The sequence below is a fragment of the Vanellus vanellus genome (genome assembly GCF_965231255.1).
Source record: "Vanellus vanellus genome assembly, chromosome: Z".
NCBI classification, from domain to species: Eukaryota; Metazoa; Chordata; class Aves; order Charadriiformes; family Charadriidae; genus Vanellus; species Vanellus vanellus.
In genome coordinates, this window is record NC_138908.1 from 68,968,796 (window position 1) to 68,988,981 (window position 20,186).

The following is a 20,186-nucleotide window of genomic DNA, read 5'->3' on the forward strand; positions in this document are numbered from 1 at the left end:
CTGTTTAGCACAGACTTTGGATCTACTTGGAGAAAGTTCTACTTTTGACTCTGCACTGATTTAACTGGAGAGGGAGAACTGAACAAAATACAATATTTTATTCCTTTCTCCTCTACCAATATTTCTACTGCCTGTAACTACAGCCTAGGCATCTCCAAGGACAATTCATCCCAAAAGTCAAAGATGACATCTTAGGATAGGATGAATCAGCCTTTGACAATGACTGTTCTACTCCATTATTTATGAAAGGAGCCAGTTTGTAACACAACTAGCTTAAACTCAAATATTTAACTACTAGGCTACTCAAGTTAAGAGATAATAACCTTATCCTGTGTTCTTAAAACCTGAAGTTCAAGTAATAGTAAGCATATCTATTAAATATCTGTATGATAATGAAACCTAGAATCCTTTTTATTGCTTAGCAAGGCTACATATTTGTGCCCACTCATTTGTTAGAAGTAACACAATTTTGACAGCAAAGTGAAATGAACACAGAAGTCTTCTTAAATTCATATGTCAGAAACTCAAAGTTGAAAAATTCTTATCCCCCTGGCACAGAATCCAGAGGTTTTAGAAACACAAGAGGACGCTTCCTTTTTTTGGAGAAGGAAAGCACAAGACAATGAAGAAAAAGTCTTATCTCTGATAAGCTTCTAACACACTCCAGAGAGCAACAACAACAACAACAAAAGTCTTCCTGAAACCTGAAAGAAAGTTAGAATCTCCTGCTTTGATTTCATGAGCTTCTTGGGGGGGGGGGGGGGGGGGGGGGGGAAGACACGATCTCTTGACACCAGTTAGCAGCAATTGTTTCATCCACTCTTAGAACAAACCAGCTACCACGTATTTGTTTCCCAGTTACCCCAGTCCTGAAATGTTAAATCTCCTGCTGTCTGCACAAGCAGGCACTCACTGTTTTCAGTTCAATGCAAGCTGTTCTAGACATCAGAGACACTACATGGACTCCTGCAGGCTGTGTGTTTTATTGTTCCTGCTTTAGAATAGAGGTCATTCTGACTGAATGTATCTATTTGCTCTTTTTTCACGGCAAGCAGCTTGTAAACAGGTTAGTATTAGTAGAGCCTGTTCGTAGCAAGCAGCGATGCAGGGAGAAAGATGCTCTTCCGTCAACATTGAACCAATCTCAGTTCAATGTGTGAACTTATCATCATAAGAATAATAGTCTCTGTGTTTTGGAGAAACTAAGCAAATTAAGCTGAATAGCAATTGATGTGGTTAAATACAGGATAAACAAATACTGGAAAAATGTCAGCATCATTCTTGAAAAGATATGGAAGTTACACAGCATGTACCAGGGGTTCTGCCAGCAAGCAAGGCTGCTTACATTGGCCACAATGTTCTTCCAAAAAAAGATAGGCTATCCTTTGAGAATAAAACAGTGCCCTGGGCTTTTTTTCCATCTCTCTTCCAAGTGGTTAAACAAAGGACTTCACTGTCAAAAGCCAAGACTAACAGTTTACGCTGTACTCTTGCAGAGAATCATCAAAAAGCAAGACTGTGATTCAATAAAATCCTGCACTCAGACATAACCCTTAGGAAGAACAACAGGTAACTATTGTCTGAAAGAGCTTAATGGCATTCCAGTCACCTGTTAAATGAACCATGCCACCAAGCCTTCATTCAAAAGACTTAAAAACGTATTTTGCACAGATGCTGCTGCTCTGTTCCTTCAGCTCCTCTCAGCCCTCTGGTCATTTCACACAGCCTGTCTCCTCCTTCCCACCCCAGCCTTATCCCATCACAGCTCCAATGCAAAATTGCTCCAAATCCAAAATTTTCAGTTATAAGATTTATAACTCTTCAGTAGACAAGGAGTCAGAGGTCCATGTACAACCCAAACTAATCCTAACTTCTGATCTATTTGGAACTCTTCTATCCAATCTTTTCAATGCCAAAATGAGGGCAAAGCATATGACAACTTCTATACACCTAAAGCTCCAATGAAGAATTCTCAGAGATCTATTTTAATACCCTAAACCTTTCTTTCCATAGTTATATATTACAGTCTACTGCAGTAAATACTGGAATGCAGTCTGAATAAACACAACTACCCTCCTTCTAAATGACAGCAACCTGACCACCTCATCCGGCCAAGAAAAAGAAGTCCATCAATTTGTATTCTATCAGTCCCCTCTGTAGCGCTAAGTCAGGAAGGGCTCCATCACATCACATGATAGCATTTTCATTCAAAAACTTCACAAAACTTCTGCATTTGACAGCTCACAAACAAACCGTTACCTTGTGGCAGACTGCATGAAAACAAACAGAAAGAAATGGCAGGAAATCTTTTCTTATTCTGAAGAAGGGAGGATAATTCCTTCTCTCTTGCATTGTATCTCAGAGCACTGTCAAGTTTTTATGATAACCTATTTAGAAAAACAAAGCAAATCCCCAAATCCTTAGTTTCCTCTCATACAGGCACAAACGATTAGAAGAGTTATTCATAAAGCTCCAGGACACTTTTCATTTATCATTTTTTGCTACTTCTCACACAGATTTCAAATGATACAGTAAGACAGCAGCTTGCAATGTACGGTATCGTAATGCTGTCTTCAAGACTAGCATTCAGATTTGCAGGCAGCTAATGACTGAGTCATCTGGCAGTTGCCTAGGCAGCAGTGGAAGTGTAGAGCACAAACCTACGTTTTAATTTACATCATTAATCCAAATGAGTTTTCTCCAAATAGCTGAAACTGTTAAGGATACTGCAAATTATAAACTAATTAATATAACGATTGCAAGAGCACATGAATGTAATTGATGCTAAGGCATTACCGTATGTAGATGACACAGATGACAAGCAGGTTGGAGCCTGGAGATTCATGTGGTTGTTGCCACAGTAAATGTCATGAGCATGGTGCACAGAGCTTCTTCCAAGAGGTGACAGGGTCCTTGCATTAAAAAAGCTTGAAAAAGGCTGCACAGGAGGTCAGCATCCTCTATGTATTCCCTTCCACACTAATTCCTCTCTTTTGATTTTGCCTGTAAAACTAGTCTTTATGCTCCCTTGCCGGACAGACAGGTTAGTTCTGATTAAAGTATTACTATTATCACTACCCATCTTTGTGCGCTGACTTGAAAGCATCCAGGTGGTTCAACTTTGCCAAGCAAAAATCATGACTATATTTTAGCCTGGGCATACAAAGGGTTTCCCAAGCATAAGTCTTAGGAAAGACTCAATTGTCTTAGCTTAAGTTTAAGAACCAAACAGAATCAGAGCTCAAATAAACTAAAGCAGACAGCCTGTATAATGAATATCAGCCCACAAGGCTGAAATATTTGATTCTGAAAACCAGCTCCTACAAGAGATACGGCAGGCAATTCTTCATTAGTTAAGCCGCAGCCCAGTGGGGACAAGGCTAGGGCTGAGAACACAAAATGGTGATGATGTTTAATCTGCAAAATAGAATTCGTTTCTAGAATTAAATATGAACTTTAAATTGAAACTGGTTTGCTGCAAAGTGATGTCGAAAGGCATTACCCTGTGCCATCTGTGACATCATGTGGGTGTACCAGACTTCTGGCATCAAACTTAACAGCATGAAGTGCTTGAGGTCTTCAAAAAGGGGCAAGAGTCAATTTACCACCTTTAAAATCTATTTATGCACCAAGTATTCCCCAAAGCCTGTGTAGTGAATATATTTAGCACAGAAAGCAAGAATCAACTCAATTTCCTTTTTTGTTCTGTATTTCACTTCTAGTGTAAACAGGAGATGACATTGACTTTTTTTTTCTACCCTCATTGAAGAGCTGGCTACAACAGAAGTGAGATAACAAAACATAATACACAAATTAAAAGTTAAGGCCTTTAGAGGAACCAATGACTGTTATATCCTGTGACACAAAGTGCAAAAATGTAATGAAGGAAATGCTTTTTTCCTCCATGCACTTTTTTCCCACTAATTACTTAACTTCTATGACAGCCAAGCAGATTACTGCTCGACCTAAAGCAGACATTACCTCTAAAGGTTGATCGAGTCAGTTAAACACAGGAACATAAATGACAGTATATTACTTTGTTAGTTCATAAGACACTCCCTTTGTTAGTCTGGAATATCATGAACATACTATTACCACTAGAAATAGTTCTGTCACGTTAGAATGAATAACATCAGACAGGCACTTTAGATTCCAAAGCCTATTAGAGCAAACTTAGCTAGTCTAAGTGATGAAATCTCAGGGAAGCTATGCTCAATTTTTCCCAGCATCCAGGTCATAGAATCATGGAATCATAGAATGGTTTAGGTTGGAAGGTACCTTAAAGATCATCTAGTTCCAACCCCCCTGCCATGGGTAGGGACACCTCCCACTAGACCTGGTCACTTAAAGCCTCATCCAACCTGCCCTTGAACACTTCCAGGGATGGGGCCACCACAGCTTCTCTGGGCAATTTGTTCCAGTGCCTCACCAGGCTCAGAGTGAATTTTTTGTCCTGATATCTGTTCTAAATCTACCCTCTTCCAGTACGAAGCCATTACCCCTTGTCCTATCACTACATGCCCTTGTAAAAAGTCCCTCTCCAGCTTTCTTGTAGACCCCCTTCAGATACTGGAAGGCTGCTATAAGGTCTCCCCGGAGTCTTCTCTTCTCCGGGCTGAACAACCCCAATTCTCTCAGCCTGTCCTCATAGGACAGGTGCTCCAGCCCTCTGAGAGTCTTCGTGGCCCTCCTCTGGACTCACTCAAACAGGTCCATGTCCTTCTTATGTTGAGGGCTCCAGAGTTGGATGCAGTCCTCCAGGTGGGGTCTTACGAGAGCAGAGTAGAGGGGCAGAATCACCTCCCTCGACCTGCTGGCCACGCTTCTTTTGATGCAGCCCAGGATATGGTTGGCCTTCTGGGCTGTGAGCACACATTGCCAGCTCACGTCCAGCTTTTCATCCACCAGTACCCTGAAGTCCTTCTCCTCAGTGCTGCTCTCAATCCATTCTCCACCCAGCCAGTATTTTTGCTCTTTTATTTGACTGGTCCAACCAGTCTCATTCTGCAGGACTTTGAAAGAAGATACAAGAGGTAAAAAGTGAGAGGAAGAAAGAAAATAAGCAGGCTACACAAAGCAAATACACGGCATGATCCCTGGTACCTCCTATCTCCTCCCCATATTTAAAATTATTGCTTACAGGTGTTATTTCATCCATAAAAGAAACCTGGAAGACAGCAGGCAAGAACATTTCCTCACTCTTCACAAGCAAATCTAAACTAATTCCTCTCATTCATCCTAGCAGTTAGCAGAAGAAATGGAAAATCAGGGAGCTACTTTAGATTTAAGTCAAAATAGACATCAACTTCAGATGTTCATGGCTTTTCAACTTCAGGTTTATTTGTCTAACAAGTAGATGTATTTTTATTTGATGAAAAATAATAAGGAACAGTACTCATATTAATTCTTACTGCTTCCCCTTATCCTCACCTTCCCAGTATCACAAAAGATTGAACAGCTCCCCCCAAGCCATCAGTTTTCTAGTTTCCCCCAGCTATCATTTCACGCTGGTCATGGCCAGCAAGCAAGAAGTGCAAAGCAGGTCTATGACCAGAAACACAGTAGGGATGAGTTGTTGTTTGCTTCTTTAGTTTATCAATTCTTATTCCACAGCAGTAAAACTTCAGCAGCAGTCACGACAGGATTAAAAATTCCCACATTCCTCCTTTTTTCCACCCCTGGAAAAGAACCAACTACTCTTTAACCATTAACCTGTGAAAGCCAGAAACACCCCCCTGCACATTCTGCAGTTCTATTTGCACATAACTTGGGTCTTAGCTTATTAGGTTGTATATTTCAGGTTATTTAGGTTATTATTCATTCTCCCTACCAATACTGTACCTTTTCTAAAGTTTGGTGTTGACCCAGCTTGAATGCCTCAAACATCTGAGAACCAACAGAAGATGTATACATTTTTTATACAAAGTCAGTCAAGTAACTGATTTTACTGGATAAGGGAACTCATTTTGTAATTACGAGATGCCAACTACCATCTAGATAGTGTATTTCCAGGATAGTGTATTAGTTTCTTTTCCCAAAAGACAAAATGCCGAGTATTACTGCACCAATATTTAAGTTATTTTTACTTCTACTTCTAGAAAAAACATCTTGCTGTTGCCCTGCACAACCAAATAAAAGTCTTTAAATATTCTGGTAACTATCACAGAGAATCTAGAAATCCTAAATTTAAACCATGTATTAGAGGGGGGATATTTTATGTTGAGGACAGCACTTGCACAGAGTGAGAATATTTTATTAAAAATAATAATGACTGCAATTCTCGTCATCCTGGAACTACTCAAGAATTCAAGTCAAACTCACTGAACAGTTCTGTTTGGAGAAAAAAGTGAGGGGTAGAAAGGATCAATGGTGTGAAAAACATATCCCAGCAGTCATAGGGGGGATTTAAGTTTTCAGAAAGGAACCCAGAAGGGTGGCTCTCAAGGTGTTTTGACTAAGATGCTCTCATTTTGCATAATCTATTTTTATAGAATTTAAAAAAGCCTGGCAGAAGGAAAGGCACACAGCACTGGAAAACAAAAACTGCTTAAAAAGATGCAGAAAGCAAATAGGCAGAAATCCAGCAATATTTGTACCATTCAATCCGCATGCTTGTTCTTTTTCCATCAGGATCGACCGTCTTCTCCTTAAAGCATTTTGAAGGATATTAGCGCCATAGATAATATGGGGGTGGGGTGTTCCTTCCTTCTGTGGATGCTTTTTAATGGGCTCAATGAAGTAATCCCCATGGGGCAGATGGAAATATCCAGTCTGAAAATAAGCACAAAAGAGTTAATCTCTACTGTCCAGTACTGGAAGTCAACAATAAAATAAGAGTCTTTTCATATAACCATCCCTGCGCTTTTCTCATAAGCCAGTCATTACACTGCAGAAATATGAAAACAACAGGTCTTCAGCATTTATTTTGCTACATACGTGAAGGTTGCTTTGTACCTCACAAAGGCATAACAGTCCAAAGGGGAACATCAAAAATATCCTCTTCCTAATAACCTAAAATCCTGTATACTGAGGCAAAGGCTCCCGTATTTCTACAAAGCCACCGAAAGGTCAAAAGTTAATTTGTCAAACATGATGCACTAGAAAGATTTGTTTCTTGTTCTTCTGGTGTTTTGCATCCATTCCCCAGAGAACAAGCCCTGAATAGAAGCAGTTTCATAAGTGCATAACTCTGCTCCTAGCTGCAATTCCACAGTCAGATTAGGGAACCTGTCAGGTGGGCTGGACTGTGTGGTCCACCCTCTACTCAGACTACAAACCTCTCTGGCCCCCAGGCTTCCCATGGAAGTAGCTTTTCATGAATTATAGCAGGTTATTGTGATCATGCAACAGACCTGCCTAACAAAGGCTGTAACATTTCTCATGCTATAATTTCTCTATCAACCTCCCAGCTTTGGCTGAGCTCCAGGACCTTCTATACCCATCTGTACTACAGAGGACCAGTTTACACACCTCCCTCTGTCATGATCTGAGAGACACATGTAACCAGACACGGACTTCCTTGGTCCCTTGTGTCTCAGCTTTTTTGCAGGGATTGTTAACATTGCAAAACCGTTGTATAGCCCTTCCACGTCAACATATACAGAGCAGTACTAAATCTAATGCAGCAACACTGTGTTCCTGCAGCTGCTGTATTGAAACTTGCAAGGACAGACAAATTAAAATAAACTTTTGAAACACTCCAGGGTCTTACAGTTTCCCTGGACAGTTAGGAAAGCCAGTATGACGGTAAGGACAAGAGGGAAACCATATGAATGAAGGAAAAGCATTCTTAAAATATAGCAACTATGGGCTCTATGTACTAAGCAGCTCAGTGTGAGATCTCCATACCACAAGCTTCAAAGTCCACTCTACCAGACACCTTCTGCCCCCACTCTGATTGCCACAGACCCAATACATCCCACAGCAAACTTGTACAACTTAATAACTGTGACTGTCATTTCAGAGAATTTGCCCAACTGTTCTTAAGAGAAGAAACTCTTTCCTTCCAGTTTTCCAGTGCAAGTCAAAGTTTAAAAGCCAGAGGTTAGCCTTGGTTTGAAGCCTCGGTAATATCCATGAAGTTTCACAGGTTCAATAATCAAAGTCACATATGTTTGCTCATTTGGGATTGCAGTTACTGCCTGTATGTTTTTTGTTTCATTTTTAAGAAAAAAGATATCAAGATTTATGACTCTTAAACATGAAATCCAAAAATGCTCAGGTTTCTTTTTAAATTGTAAATTGAGGCTACTTTTGATATAGGAGCTGAGAGACACTACAAAAGCAATAAATCCCATGTTCAGACTGGATAAAGGTTGTCAGGCAAGCATGAATCTATGGAGCAGGAATGCCTATACTGATGCTAGATCAGGAAATTGGTAGATGTATCTTTCCTCCTGCTGCTTAAGGAATCAAAGCACCATCACAAAACTTTTGCCCATTTCATTCCACAGGATTTGATCTGCCCTAGATATTCTGAAAGTCTGGGTTATCTGACCTTCTTTTTCCTGTTCTGTTTTTTAACCCAGTTGGAACCAGGAAGAACCAACCATCTTCACTGCAGACCCTGATTTTATAGGGCAGGCTGATTAGTCACTGGACTATTATGGCAAAGTTGCATCTGTAAGAAGAAAGGCCAGGCAATCATATTAAAAATTAAGGGTATTAGTAGTGACCCGATTTCCCAAGCTCCCCCAGCAATGCTTGCATGTTAAAATTCAGCTCTCCATCCAAGCTGTAAGGAGCAGGAGAAAAAAGAAAAATCCATCATATTTCATACTGCACACACACATGCACACAGATGGCAGTAAAGGTTGTTCAACAAGCCAGCAAACACCGTCTATTACAGCACCTGGCTTCAGACGTTCCCTTTTAATTATTTTTCAGTATGGAATACCTATTTTCACAGTCTTACAGCTTTTTGCTGTAACAACTCTATCTCAAGCCATCCCTGTTCCAATACAGCCACAACACCCCCAACCAGCTGGCACTATGTGGACATTTGTTAAGTTCAGCAGTACAACTGTACTATCCCACCCACATGCAGCAGGAATCTTGTCAGTCTTCCTCTAAATCTGGGATGAAACTAGCAGTTGTCCCTCCTGTCCTCTGCAGTAACTGCTTGTCTGCACTAGTTCATATACTGTTCTTGTCACTACCATTGTAGCACTTTCCAGGAGTACGTGTGGCTCCTTAACTCACACCTACTGTATGTGCTTCCTTCTTTACATTGACAGACAACTGAATGTGCGCGAAAACACATTTAGCAGTACTGTCTTTCTTTGTCCTGTAATTACTACCTTCCTGCTTGTCTCCTTTGTTACGTGAGGCAAGGTCCAAGAGAAACTTCCTGCAATTCATGCAGAAAAAGTGGAAATCTTTAATGTCCTTTAATTGCTGGAAGAGGCCATGTCTGTGTGTCAGATTTCCCCTGAAGAAACCTATCTCAGGCATGTGTAACTTCCATGAGATAGCTTTAACATTTGTTCTTTAAAAGAGGTTGACAACAGCCAGAACAGAACTCTCATATTTGCTGGCTGCAGTTTGCTGAATCTTGGGAAGATAAAGGCTGCTCCTACACTTGACATCCAGACTGAAGTCACTGTAGAGCACGAAGAAGTCTGAGGGACTATTTTATCAAGGAGACACTCCAGACTCTGCAGAGTGTCATCAACTCACAGCTCAACTCACCACAACAGCTCCTGACACCTTGGGACTATCAGAAGATCTCTACTTATTGAAAGGCAACTAGGCCTGTAGAGTGGCAAAACTAAGCTACAGCTAGAACTGCTGCCAGCTCAGAATGAAACAAGAAGAATCCAAGGTATATTTTCAGGTTATGCACAACTCTTGGTGGTTGGCTTGGCAATACTGCCGGGCACACCTACAGGGGCCATTTCAGGCATTAATGCAACAGTGCGTCCCCACAAACAACTGAGGGGATGGCACTGAAATACGTAAACCATCTTTATCACCAAAGAGAGTGCAACTGCACCTGTCAGCCCATGAACCAAGCTCTTCTGAACCACAGATACAGCTTGTTGCAGTTTCTCTGGGTTTAGTTCTGACCTCACAATGACCAGTGAAAGACACTTTTAACCTTAACCTAAAAAGTGGTTCTTGGGACCCAAGGATATTTCCTTCACTCCTGTTGCTTCTTGCAGGGTTGTAAAGTACCAGTATCATAAATTCAAGGCTACAAGTCAGTAGGCCAGTGTTCTGCATCAAACTCCTGGATTAAGCCGAACACATTTGGGAACAACGTATCCTTGCCTCTTTCCCATCCCCACTTACTGGTTTCAGCCATCAAATTATGGCCACGAGTCCCTCCACCGTGTAGTCTGAGGAGGGAGGAAGGTGGAACAAGGACACATTGAGCCTGGATTGCCTCTAAACTCACTGTAACATGAAACCTGCATCTTTATTTAATTTATGGAACAGACCTGATGTTCGCCATGAGGCTGAATGTGCATTGAGCATTTGGGAATCCTCATAGAAAAACTGAGTTATAAATCATCACCACTGTGTGAAACTTTCTCCTGTTTTCTGTAGGTTTACAGACTAAAGCCCAGCTCTACTCACAGTATCTAAAAAATCTGCAAAGAAAAGGCTCAGGTGACACTGTGTTACTATTCTTACACAAAAGATCCAGCAGAACATACAGTTTTCCAAGTACTACACTTCTAATTAAGGCAAAGATTGCAAGTTGCAACAAAATCGATCCAAATTTTCTCATGGATACTAAATTCTAGTAGCGATAGAATTCATTTAAACAAAACTGCCTGCTCTGTCTGTAACAAATTCCCCAATAAAGCAAGATACTTATGAGCAAACTTTGCTTTCACTTCAACTTTGTGCTCTGGGAGTTTCTGAAAGAGTTTGAAATTTGGATGAAGCCATCATGACTACAATACAAAATCAGAGAAATGTCATTACATCCTACACGGCACTTTAGTGCTATCTGCGCTCTCCCCAGTAAAGACATCTGCCTCCATGTGTTCCTTGTTACAGGACAGAGACAAGATACTATAAACAGGACAGAACATCTCTCTCCAAAGGTGTCAACATCCCTGGGTACTTCCTCTTCCCTGACAGTTTAACACGTGGCTATTCTCTAGCCATGTTGCTACCCTGAAATCAGTGCATGCATTGCTCTAATTCATCTTGCAACTGCAGTCCTCATGGTGCTACAGCACGTGGAGAAAGAAAGCTAGAAGAGGAGATGAAAACAGAAAAAGTAAAATTATTTGAATAGATTCTCTGGTCTGTATCACTACTCCCAAACACCAGTCCAAGAGGACATTAGAGTTCTTGAGACCAGTGTCTTAAATACAGCTCTGTAAACGTGATACAGAAATGTTTTATGTTACCTGAAGTACTGTAAGTCAAAGCAAATTTAGGGAGGGTCAGGAACTGTAGACCCTTCTGCACAGCCACATTACACTCATGACTGCAAAAGCAACTGAAGAGTGACATCAAAAATGTGCATTACTCCGTATCGTCTAAAAATCCGTAAAACATTATGACATGCTCCACTTTATTATCTGAAAATGTCTGCAGTGGGTGCCTGAACTTACCAGAGATAAGAAGACATAATATTTAGCTCATATAAAAGATGAGTTCTGGAACCTGCCTAAAAAATTGCCCCTAATTCTATTACTGTGTAATTTTTTCAATGTCTAAAAACATCTGCCAGTTCCACTTTTGCACTACAACAAGAACAGGAGCTGATAGTCTCCATGAGAAAAGTTCTTCTCATGGCTCTTCCCAGAGGTAACTGGAAGATAAGCTAGGCATTTGTATATCTTCTAAATCAAAATCCTTTATCCTTGCTTTGTTTATCCTGAAACTATTTTATTATTGACTGAATGGCTGTCAGGTAGAAACCGCGACTTTCGTTCCTGTCCAGAATCATAAAGAACAGCACACACAAGTTATACTCCAAATTACAAATTTAAAAAATCCATCAATTGCACAATCTACGAGTTGGAAGTATAATGACCCTATACATTAGCAACAGTGAATAAAATTATCATGGTTTTAACAGTGAGAAACGTGGTTCTCTCAGAAATAGTCCATTACTGTAAAAAAAGAAACATTTCATATTTGAAATGCTAATCTACGGGGGGAAATGGTATTTTTTAAGAATTCATTTTCCTCCTCTGTCTTACAGAGAAATATCTCATAGAGATACCTGTGTAAATTTACAGGTAAACCCAATTAATGAAATCAGAGTGGGAAATGCACCGTGCCCGCTAGTGCTGCTTGGGATTAAGTGATTGTAAAACTCCACTTCCAGCACACAGATGGGCTTTCCAACAGCTTCCAGAGACTTCTGGCTCTTACTGAACTTGTGCTTTGCACTTGCACTTTCATCCTGCACAGGCTATACACCAAGAAATGAAATGCTGAGACCAACTGGAAGAAAGCACCACCAATCTTCACATTAAATTTCAAAGCACTCGGAACCAGAAAAATTGCCTTTGCTGATGAAGTATTTCTTTAGTTTTGGTCTTTATAACTGTGCTTTTCTGACTCATAAATATAATAGCAAGAATTTTTCCTTTAAAGTCCATCAGATTTCAAGCTATGTATACATACAATATATGCTATTTTTTTTAGCAGTTTGTAGCATCATCTGCTTTTGAGTGCATTCACATGGCCTCGGAATACACAAAGGAGCACCGTTATGAAAGCTTCATCGGAAATAAGCCAGCCTTATTTATGCTCATTACAGAGTTTAGTTTTCTCCACAGAAAAAAATGACTGCAGCCAAGTTTCCCTCATTTAAACTTCTTTATGAAAAGCTACCATGTAAAACAGTAATAGAAATGGCCAGAAAATAGTGGGTGTGGGGGAGGTGTGTGTGTGCATGTGTTTCCTTCAATGCCTACACGGGAAAATCTAAAAAATCTACCACATAATTTTTTTCTAAACTGTTGTTCTCCCATCCTTCAAATCTCTCGCTTCACCCCCAAATTCTGACATACTTTGGCCAAAAATGTTTCCCAGAATGTATTTGAAAGTGCAGTTACATTACTTAATGGGATTTTTAGTTCACGTGCCTCATTATTTTGACACAAACAGCTCCCTGGACACGTCGCATCTCCCACACTGCAGATCGCTTGCCAGGAGGAAATGGTGATCCTGGACACTTCTGACTCAACTTTTTTGATTTTCAGTGGAAATCTGCATTCTCCAGTGGAAAACAGATATCTTTCACATATTTATTTTGGTCAAAAGTTCAGGGGTTTTGTCAAAATATATTTTCTGGCAGAATTTTTTCAATCAATTCCATGTGGGAAGCTGAAGCTGAGTCCTGTGGGAAGGGAAAAGAGCAGCTTTAGCCTTGGCTAAGATTTTGTAATCGCAATGTTATTCCAGACAGGAGGGGCTGGAATTAATGGGTTTGTGTCAGGAGAAGAGGGGAGGGAAAAACCCAACAATTTGCAGTCTAAAGCTATATAACTGATTATGTTGACAATAATGCCAAAAAATAACACCTGCAGTAAGAACAGTGTGTAACTCACTGAAAGCAGACAGCATTATTTCTGAGAACAGGGCAGTGATGGACTCCGGAAACACATCGAGTTTTTAGAAGTGATGTGAAACAAAAATAAGAAGATAAGATGCTGTTTTTACCTTCAAGTACTTTGCTCCAACTGCTTATTAAAACTGCAATGCACGGCAAGAGAAATTCAGTTTGAATAAAAGAATTTTCTAATTAAAGAAAAAATTGTGCCGTAGGAAACATGCGTTACCAGAGAACTTCAAATAATCAACCTGAACTGGTGAAGTAAATTATCTGTAAACATTACACATGCTAAGTTTATTTTCTGTTTTCAGCTTATCACTTAATTGCTTTCTGTATGTCAATTTTTTCCCCAAGGATCTTTCTCTTTGAGTTGTTATCTGTTCCTATCTCTACCAGAACACAAATCCACCAAAATGCGGGTCCAGATGAGATTTTCACCTATGTCCTCAGCTAGAGCTACAAAAAAATGGACCTGCCATGCCGTTGCTCAGGCAGAAAGAGGAGGTTGATTATTTTTTAGGTATTGAGAAATTTGACAAACGACTTTTATGACCATCACCCACAAAAAAGGACAACACTCCAGTTCTTATAGAGTTCTAAAAAAAAAACCCAGTGCTTTCAGCAGGATTTGGTGAAAAAGGTGCTACGACACTAACACATTACAACATAGCTTTAGTCTAAAATTAAAATAGTTTTTTTAAAGACAACAGGATAAGTAAAAGAACAGGATACTATCACAGCACAAGATTTTATACTCTCTTGTCACACTTGCTACCTCATATATTTTAGAAGCTGCCAGAAAACTGGCCAGAGGTGTCAAAAATGAGTGGAGTTAGGCCCTGCACACTGTGGGCTCACAAAGTTCAAGCAGACAAAAAGGAGAAAAATATCAATGCAAAGTCAAATTCACAGCAAGGTGGACTTTTGTGGAAGAAAATAAGGTATCAGAGGCAGAAGAAGTGTCTCCACTTCTCCAGAAGAATCCTCCAGTTATCAGGTTCGTAACAGTCCTAGATATGTCAGAGACAAGGGTCTTTCTGGCTGGGGACATACCCTCAGCAAAGGAGAAAAGCCAAGGTTCTATGATCATGTCGATCAGCTACCATACAACTACTTACAATACATGATCACTCAGCTGACAGACTTGGCAGAGAATCATTACTCCAGGTTATGGCATCAGCTTGCTGGTGACCACACTCAACTTCATTTGTTGAAGTCCCTGGCAAAATCATGGAGCAGATCCTCCTCAAAACTCTGCTAAGGCACATGGAAAATGAGGAGGTGACTGGTAACAGCCAACATAGCTTTACCAAGGGCAAGTCATGCCTGACAAATTTGTTGGCCTCCTGTGATGAGGTTACAGCATTGGTGGATAAGGGGAGAGTAACTGACATCATCTCCCTGTCATGTGAAGTGTTTTGACACTGTCTCACACAATATCCTGGTCTCTAAATTGGAGAGACATGGATTCAACAGATGGACCACTCAGTGGATAAGGAACTGGCTGGACGGTCGCACTCAGAGTTGCAGTCAACAGCTCCACGTCCAAGCGCAAAGCAGTGACAAGTGGCATTCTTCAGGTGTCGGTACTGGGACCAGTGATGTTCAACATCTTTGTCAGCGACACGGACAGTGGGATTGAGTGCACCCTCAGCAAGTTTGCAGATGACATGAAGCTGTGTGCCACGGTCGACGCGCTGGAGGGAAGGGATGCCATCCAGAGGGACCTGGACAGGCTTGAGAGGTGGACTCATGCAAACCTCCCGAAGTTCAACAAGGCCAAGCGCAGGGTCCTGTACATGGGTCACAGCAATCCCAAGCACAAATACTGGCTGGGCGGAGAATGGATTGAGAGCAGCACTGAGAAGGACTTCAGGATGCTGGTGGATGAAAAGCTGAACATGACCCAGCAACGTGTGCTCACAGCCCAGAAGGCCAACCATATCCCTCAGATTAATCCCTCTTTCTACAGTTTAGTGGAGATGGGGATTGGGATGAAGGTCATCTACATTTTAAGAAGCAAAGGCATTAAAAATCCACCCTTTCTAAAATGGGTAAGAGAAGCAAACAGTCCAAATCCTGTGTTCATTTGCTCCTCTGCTGTGCCCAGAAACAGTTCATTAAGTAATACTGACAGCCAGGAATAATTTTCCTGTGAGCTTTGCATCTCTTACAGAATCTGAAGTACCCTGGCTACATTCATTTATACTTGAGGAAATTCTCTGTGAAATTAATCTTCTGTGGGGATTTAAGCATGAGAAAATACATCATAGAACATGTAATTTTAAAATATATCTTTGTTCATACTTCAGGTCATGGCGTCCTCCGCTATCAATCTTTATTGTCTATTCATTACTTCTTCCAATTATTTTCTGATTATGCTTAGGAGAAACAATCCAGGTATCTTATTCGTACATCCACTTGTGGGTGCCCTGTTGGGTGCAGCTGTATTTGCATCATAGAAATATCCCATCTTACTTCTTTTCTTATGATAGAAGATCCGCAAATAAAAGATGATAACTGAAGATGATAGCGAGGCTTAGAGCCTCGCTAGTCTCTATACAGGCTTCTGCTTTGAAATCTCCAGTAGTTCATAAGGAACACGAAGCTGTGTTCCCACAGCTTCTACATGTCTAACTGTATCACAGTGCCCAGCAGCAGTCACTTCATGTTGTCCAATTCCCAGAGAGCCTTTCAGCTTCCTTCCACATTCTCATTTTCTACTTTTTGAAACATGTCCCATTTGATCTCCTTAAGCCAGAACTGTCCTCCTTTGCTGCATCTAAAGCTCAGACACACCAATAAATTCCAACAGGGTAAAAACCTATTGTCTGTTAGAGGAGACTTAGAAACTAGCCATTTTTATAGTCTTAAAATACAGCAAAGATGGCATTTAATATATCTTACAAAGCTTCCACTGCTGGTTATATTAAGTTGGAACAAGCCTGTGTTCGCCACAGGCTAGGCATCCAGCAGGGAGATTGCATGGCACAGCTGACTCTTAATTCATTAACTCAAACACAGTTTGAACCCTTATTCTGTTTACCAGTGTGATTTCCATATTGCAGCTGAGAGACAGACTGAAGCCCAGAGCACTCCTGAGATCTGCGGCTCTTTTTGTCAACATTTTCTTGTCACTCAATTGCTGACAAATCCGTAGTGTCTTTGGAGAAGACAGTGTTGCAGTCCTTTAGGCTGCTTAGTCTGCCCAAAAGCCAGTGAGGTGACACCCCAGTGGGACAGGCTGAGTGGGTGGTGCCTAGTCTGTGCCCTGAGCCTGTCCACACAGCAAGTTGCATCACTCCAGAGAATAAAGAATGCCCAGAAGTTTTTCCTCCTGCAAAAATCAGCTAGGTCACACGTGGCACTCCATCAAGCAAGGAGTACGAAAAAGTAGTCAATATAGCCTCAAGCTCTACCTCAGGGTGAATCTAGTAGCAAATTAAGTCTAAATTAAAAATCAATAAGCTTTGCTATCCAGCCTGAAGGACACTCTTTGGTGAACAGTAACACAATATTTTTCTGAGCCTTTGACTCTTCCTCTTATCCATGCTTTCTCCCTCCCCCTTCTCCCCTGTTTTTGTACTGGAAGTTTTAATGCCAATTTGTGCTGAAAAAAAAAAAAAAAGAAAGAGCTATTTCTCCAGGTGCAAGAGGCTTACTTTGACTATAGTCACGAGAGGGTGAGACTCTTGCAAATTTTTACTTCTTTTGGGATCCAAAAACAACTTGGCAAGTGTCACTGTTCTGAGACAAAACAAGAAGTTTGCCCAATTCCTCCAAAAACGACCTTTAGTTTGGAAGACTAGGAAAGAGCAACAGCTGTTTCATTCCTGGAAAATACTCTTGGAACATCTAATTCATACCTTTCTAATTAAACTTGTTCAGACAGCACTGTATCCAGGGGGCTTACAGTGTACAAATAGTTGTTTTTTTCATCTCATTAATATCAGAACAGCCTCTCATGAAAATGAAAATAAACACCATAAAAATCGTTTATACTACCCAGCATTTGAAATTCCCTCTGAGACTTTTGATAGCAGGATGAGAAGTTCTAAAGCTTTGATTTGGAAGCCAGTAAACTCTTACAGTTTGCAAAGCAGATCAAGTTTGACAATTTAAAGCCCATGTAACACTGAAGAGTAAAGATTTAAACACCTGATTGGTAAAAGGTTCCTTCCCTAAACTGTGCTTTCTATTAACAATAAAAACACAAGCAAGAGGATCCACAGAGTGGGTGTGATCTCTAATCCTGGAGACAGAAAGCACCATGGCTGTTTTGGCTTCCTGCTCACTTATATTCTAAAACTAATTTCAAGCTAGTGAGCATGACAATGTTAATACTGCAGAGCTCAAACTTTATTAGAGAATAACTAAATGCAAATATTTGATCAAATGACAAGTGGCATTGTTTCTAGTGACAAGTATTGTTTGTACTACCGTGACCCACAGGAACCCTAGTCAACAGCCAGAAAAGCAGAGATACAAATGATGACAGCTGCCACAACGTGTGCACATAGATGGAAGAAAGCACAATTATCCCATTTTACAGCGGATGAAAGCCTGGCAGGAGCTTTACTCTTCCCAAGAGCAGAGCAAGGGAAGGTCACAGCCCAACGTCTTCCACTCCACAGAAATTATTTTGCTTGAACAAACAGAAGTCTGAGAGGAAAAGCAACATCAGACTGGACTACACTGACCCACACCTGCTCACGCTTGTCTCCTAGCTTCATTCTGTCCAGCCCCAAAGCAAGCAGAGATGTCGAGAGCAGACAGCATATCATAGGTTTGCAGTTGTGATCATAGGTGTGTTCAGGAGAAGGCTTCTGCCTCTCTTTTCTCCAAACTCATGAAGCCCCTGGCTGCACACCACAGATGGGACTTATGAATGAATTTCAGCATTCCTAGGAAGGATCATGCCACCGCTTACCATGCAAGTGTCGCATCAAGGTGACCTAAAAGGCAGCCCACACTGATGTGCTCACTCTCTTCTTCACTTACCATTTATGCTTCCAATGCCTTCCTAGCAGGTGACTTCCCCACACCGAAGGGTAACCTCAGAGCAGCACTGTGACGTGGAGTTTCAGATCAGTGCCTACAGGAGGAATCATGGCTTCTGCTCAACAGCTGCAGCTGGAAACACACTACCCTTGGTTCTGTGGGTGGTATGAGAAAACAGCTGCTCCATTTGCTCTGCACAGCCTTGCAACAGGCTGCGAGCCATGCTCAAGCTGCAGCTTGCTGAGCTATCACTGGGGAGGAATGAAGGGGGAGGTAGCTTATCAAAACCAAATACCTTACAAAACATAAAAATTCAGTCTGCAGTTGAAGGCAGCTGTGGCACATTAAGATATCAATGTCAAGTGAGTGACACACTACATTGAAAACGTTTTGCATCGCAAACAATGGCTGTGTTGAGAAAGGACTAAAAGTAAGAAATGGGATGTGGGAGGGGAGGGGAAATGAAATAACACCATAAGAACAAGGTTCACACCAAGTCCCAGAACTCAGACGAGAGAGTGCAGTCTCTAGTATACAGCTGATGCTTAGCACATGGCAGTCTGGGAACCAGCATGATGATAGCTGGCAATCACAACAGAAGTCCTAAACTTCTGCTGGCCTGAGGCAAATCACATGCCACTCATTTGACTTTCCCTGTTATTTCTGTCCGCCTGAGAAAGGAGAACGAAGTGATTTTATGACTGCATCTGGCACACCACCATAAGTATCTTTAGAAATCTAGTACAAGTCTCAGCTCCCATGCATACCAAAGCTGAAGGCTGATCAGATTCAGCACTGGGTTCAGGTCAGTTTAAAAGCATAAAGCACTTAAGTTAGCTCTGAACTTGATTTAAATCCCCCCCCTTGAAGCTTGAATTCTGACTGAGCACCCTTTCCATGTATGAGAGGTACAGTGTACACACTGATATATCATCAAAATTATCTGCATGTGGGAGACACTACAGCTTGCAGGTAGAACATTAACAACTCTCTCAGAGGTGCAGAGGATGGCCTATGCTTTGAAATTCAAGTTGTGCGAAAAAAACCCCAAAACAGTACGAAGAAAAGCCTGCAAGACAAATACTCCTCAATCTACTCACTGGAGAGTTTCTGCCTGCTTGCCATCTGCCCTAGCACAAGAGGTAGAGAGCTTCAAAAGCAGCTGGCAGGTAACAAAACATTTTATCACCCAGGACATACTTAAGCTGAAGGAGCATTTGCCACATAAAATTGCAAATCGAAAATGTTTTAGAGAAGTACCAGGAGTGGCTGGATAAATTCACATAGGGAAGATTAGTCCCATATTTTTAAATAGCAAAATGCCATCTGCAGCTCAGAAACAGACGGCATGTCAAGATGTCCCTATTTGCCAGCCCTGTTCTTACACCTCTCCCCAGGAATCTGCTGTTGACCATTATTTCCTTCTGAAAGTCAGCAGTGTGCTCAACAAAGCCAAGGGTCTGGCAAATTAACACCCTCCTCCAACACAGAAATCACAATCTGCTGCTCAGGTGCTGCCTTTGTAGGAGCTTTTTCAGTAGAAAAAGAGGCTTTCTCAGTTGGGTGATCAGCCTTCTTGGTCGCTTTTGTAGCCCTGTGGGCTTGTTCCTATTGTGCCTTTCAAGCTCTGGGTCTCTATTTTCTTTTAGCC

At 41.2% G+C, this 20,186-nt stretch overlaps 1 protein-coding gene across 1 annotated transcript in view; it reads right to left on the reverse strand.

Moving 5' to 3' along the window:
* Positions 1 to 20,186, reverse strand: part of ADAMTS12 (ADAM metallopeptidase with thrombospondin type 1 motif 12) — a gene marked incomplete at its 5' end in the record, with an annotated part of 172,453 nt that overhangs the window by 100,451 nt on the left and 51,816 nt on the right. Inside the window, one exon of the mRNA XM_082497230.1 lies at positions 6,597 to 6,771. Coding sequence (XP_082353356.1) covers positions 6,597 to 6,771 — 175 coding nt within the window. The remainder of the gene's footprint in view (positions 1 to 6,596; positions 6,772 to 20,186) is intronic.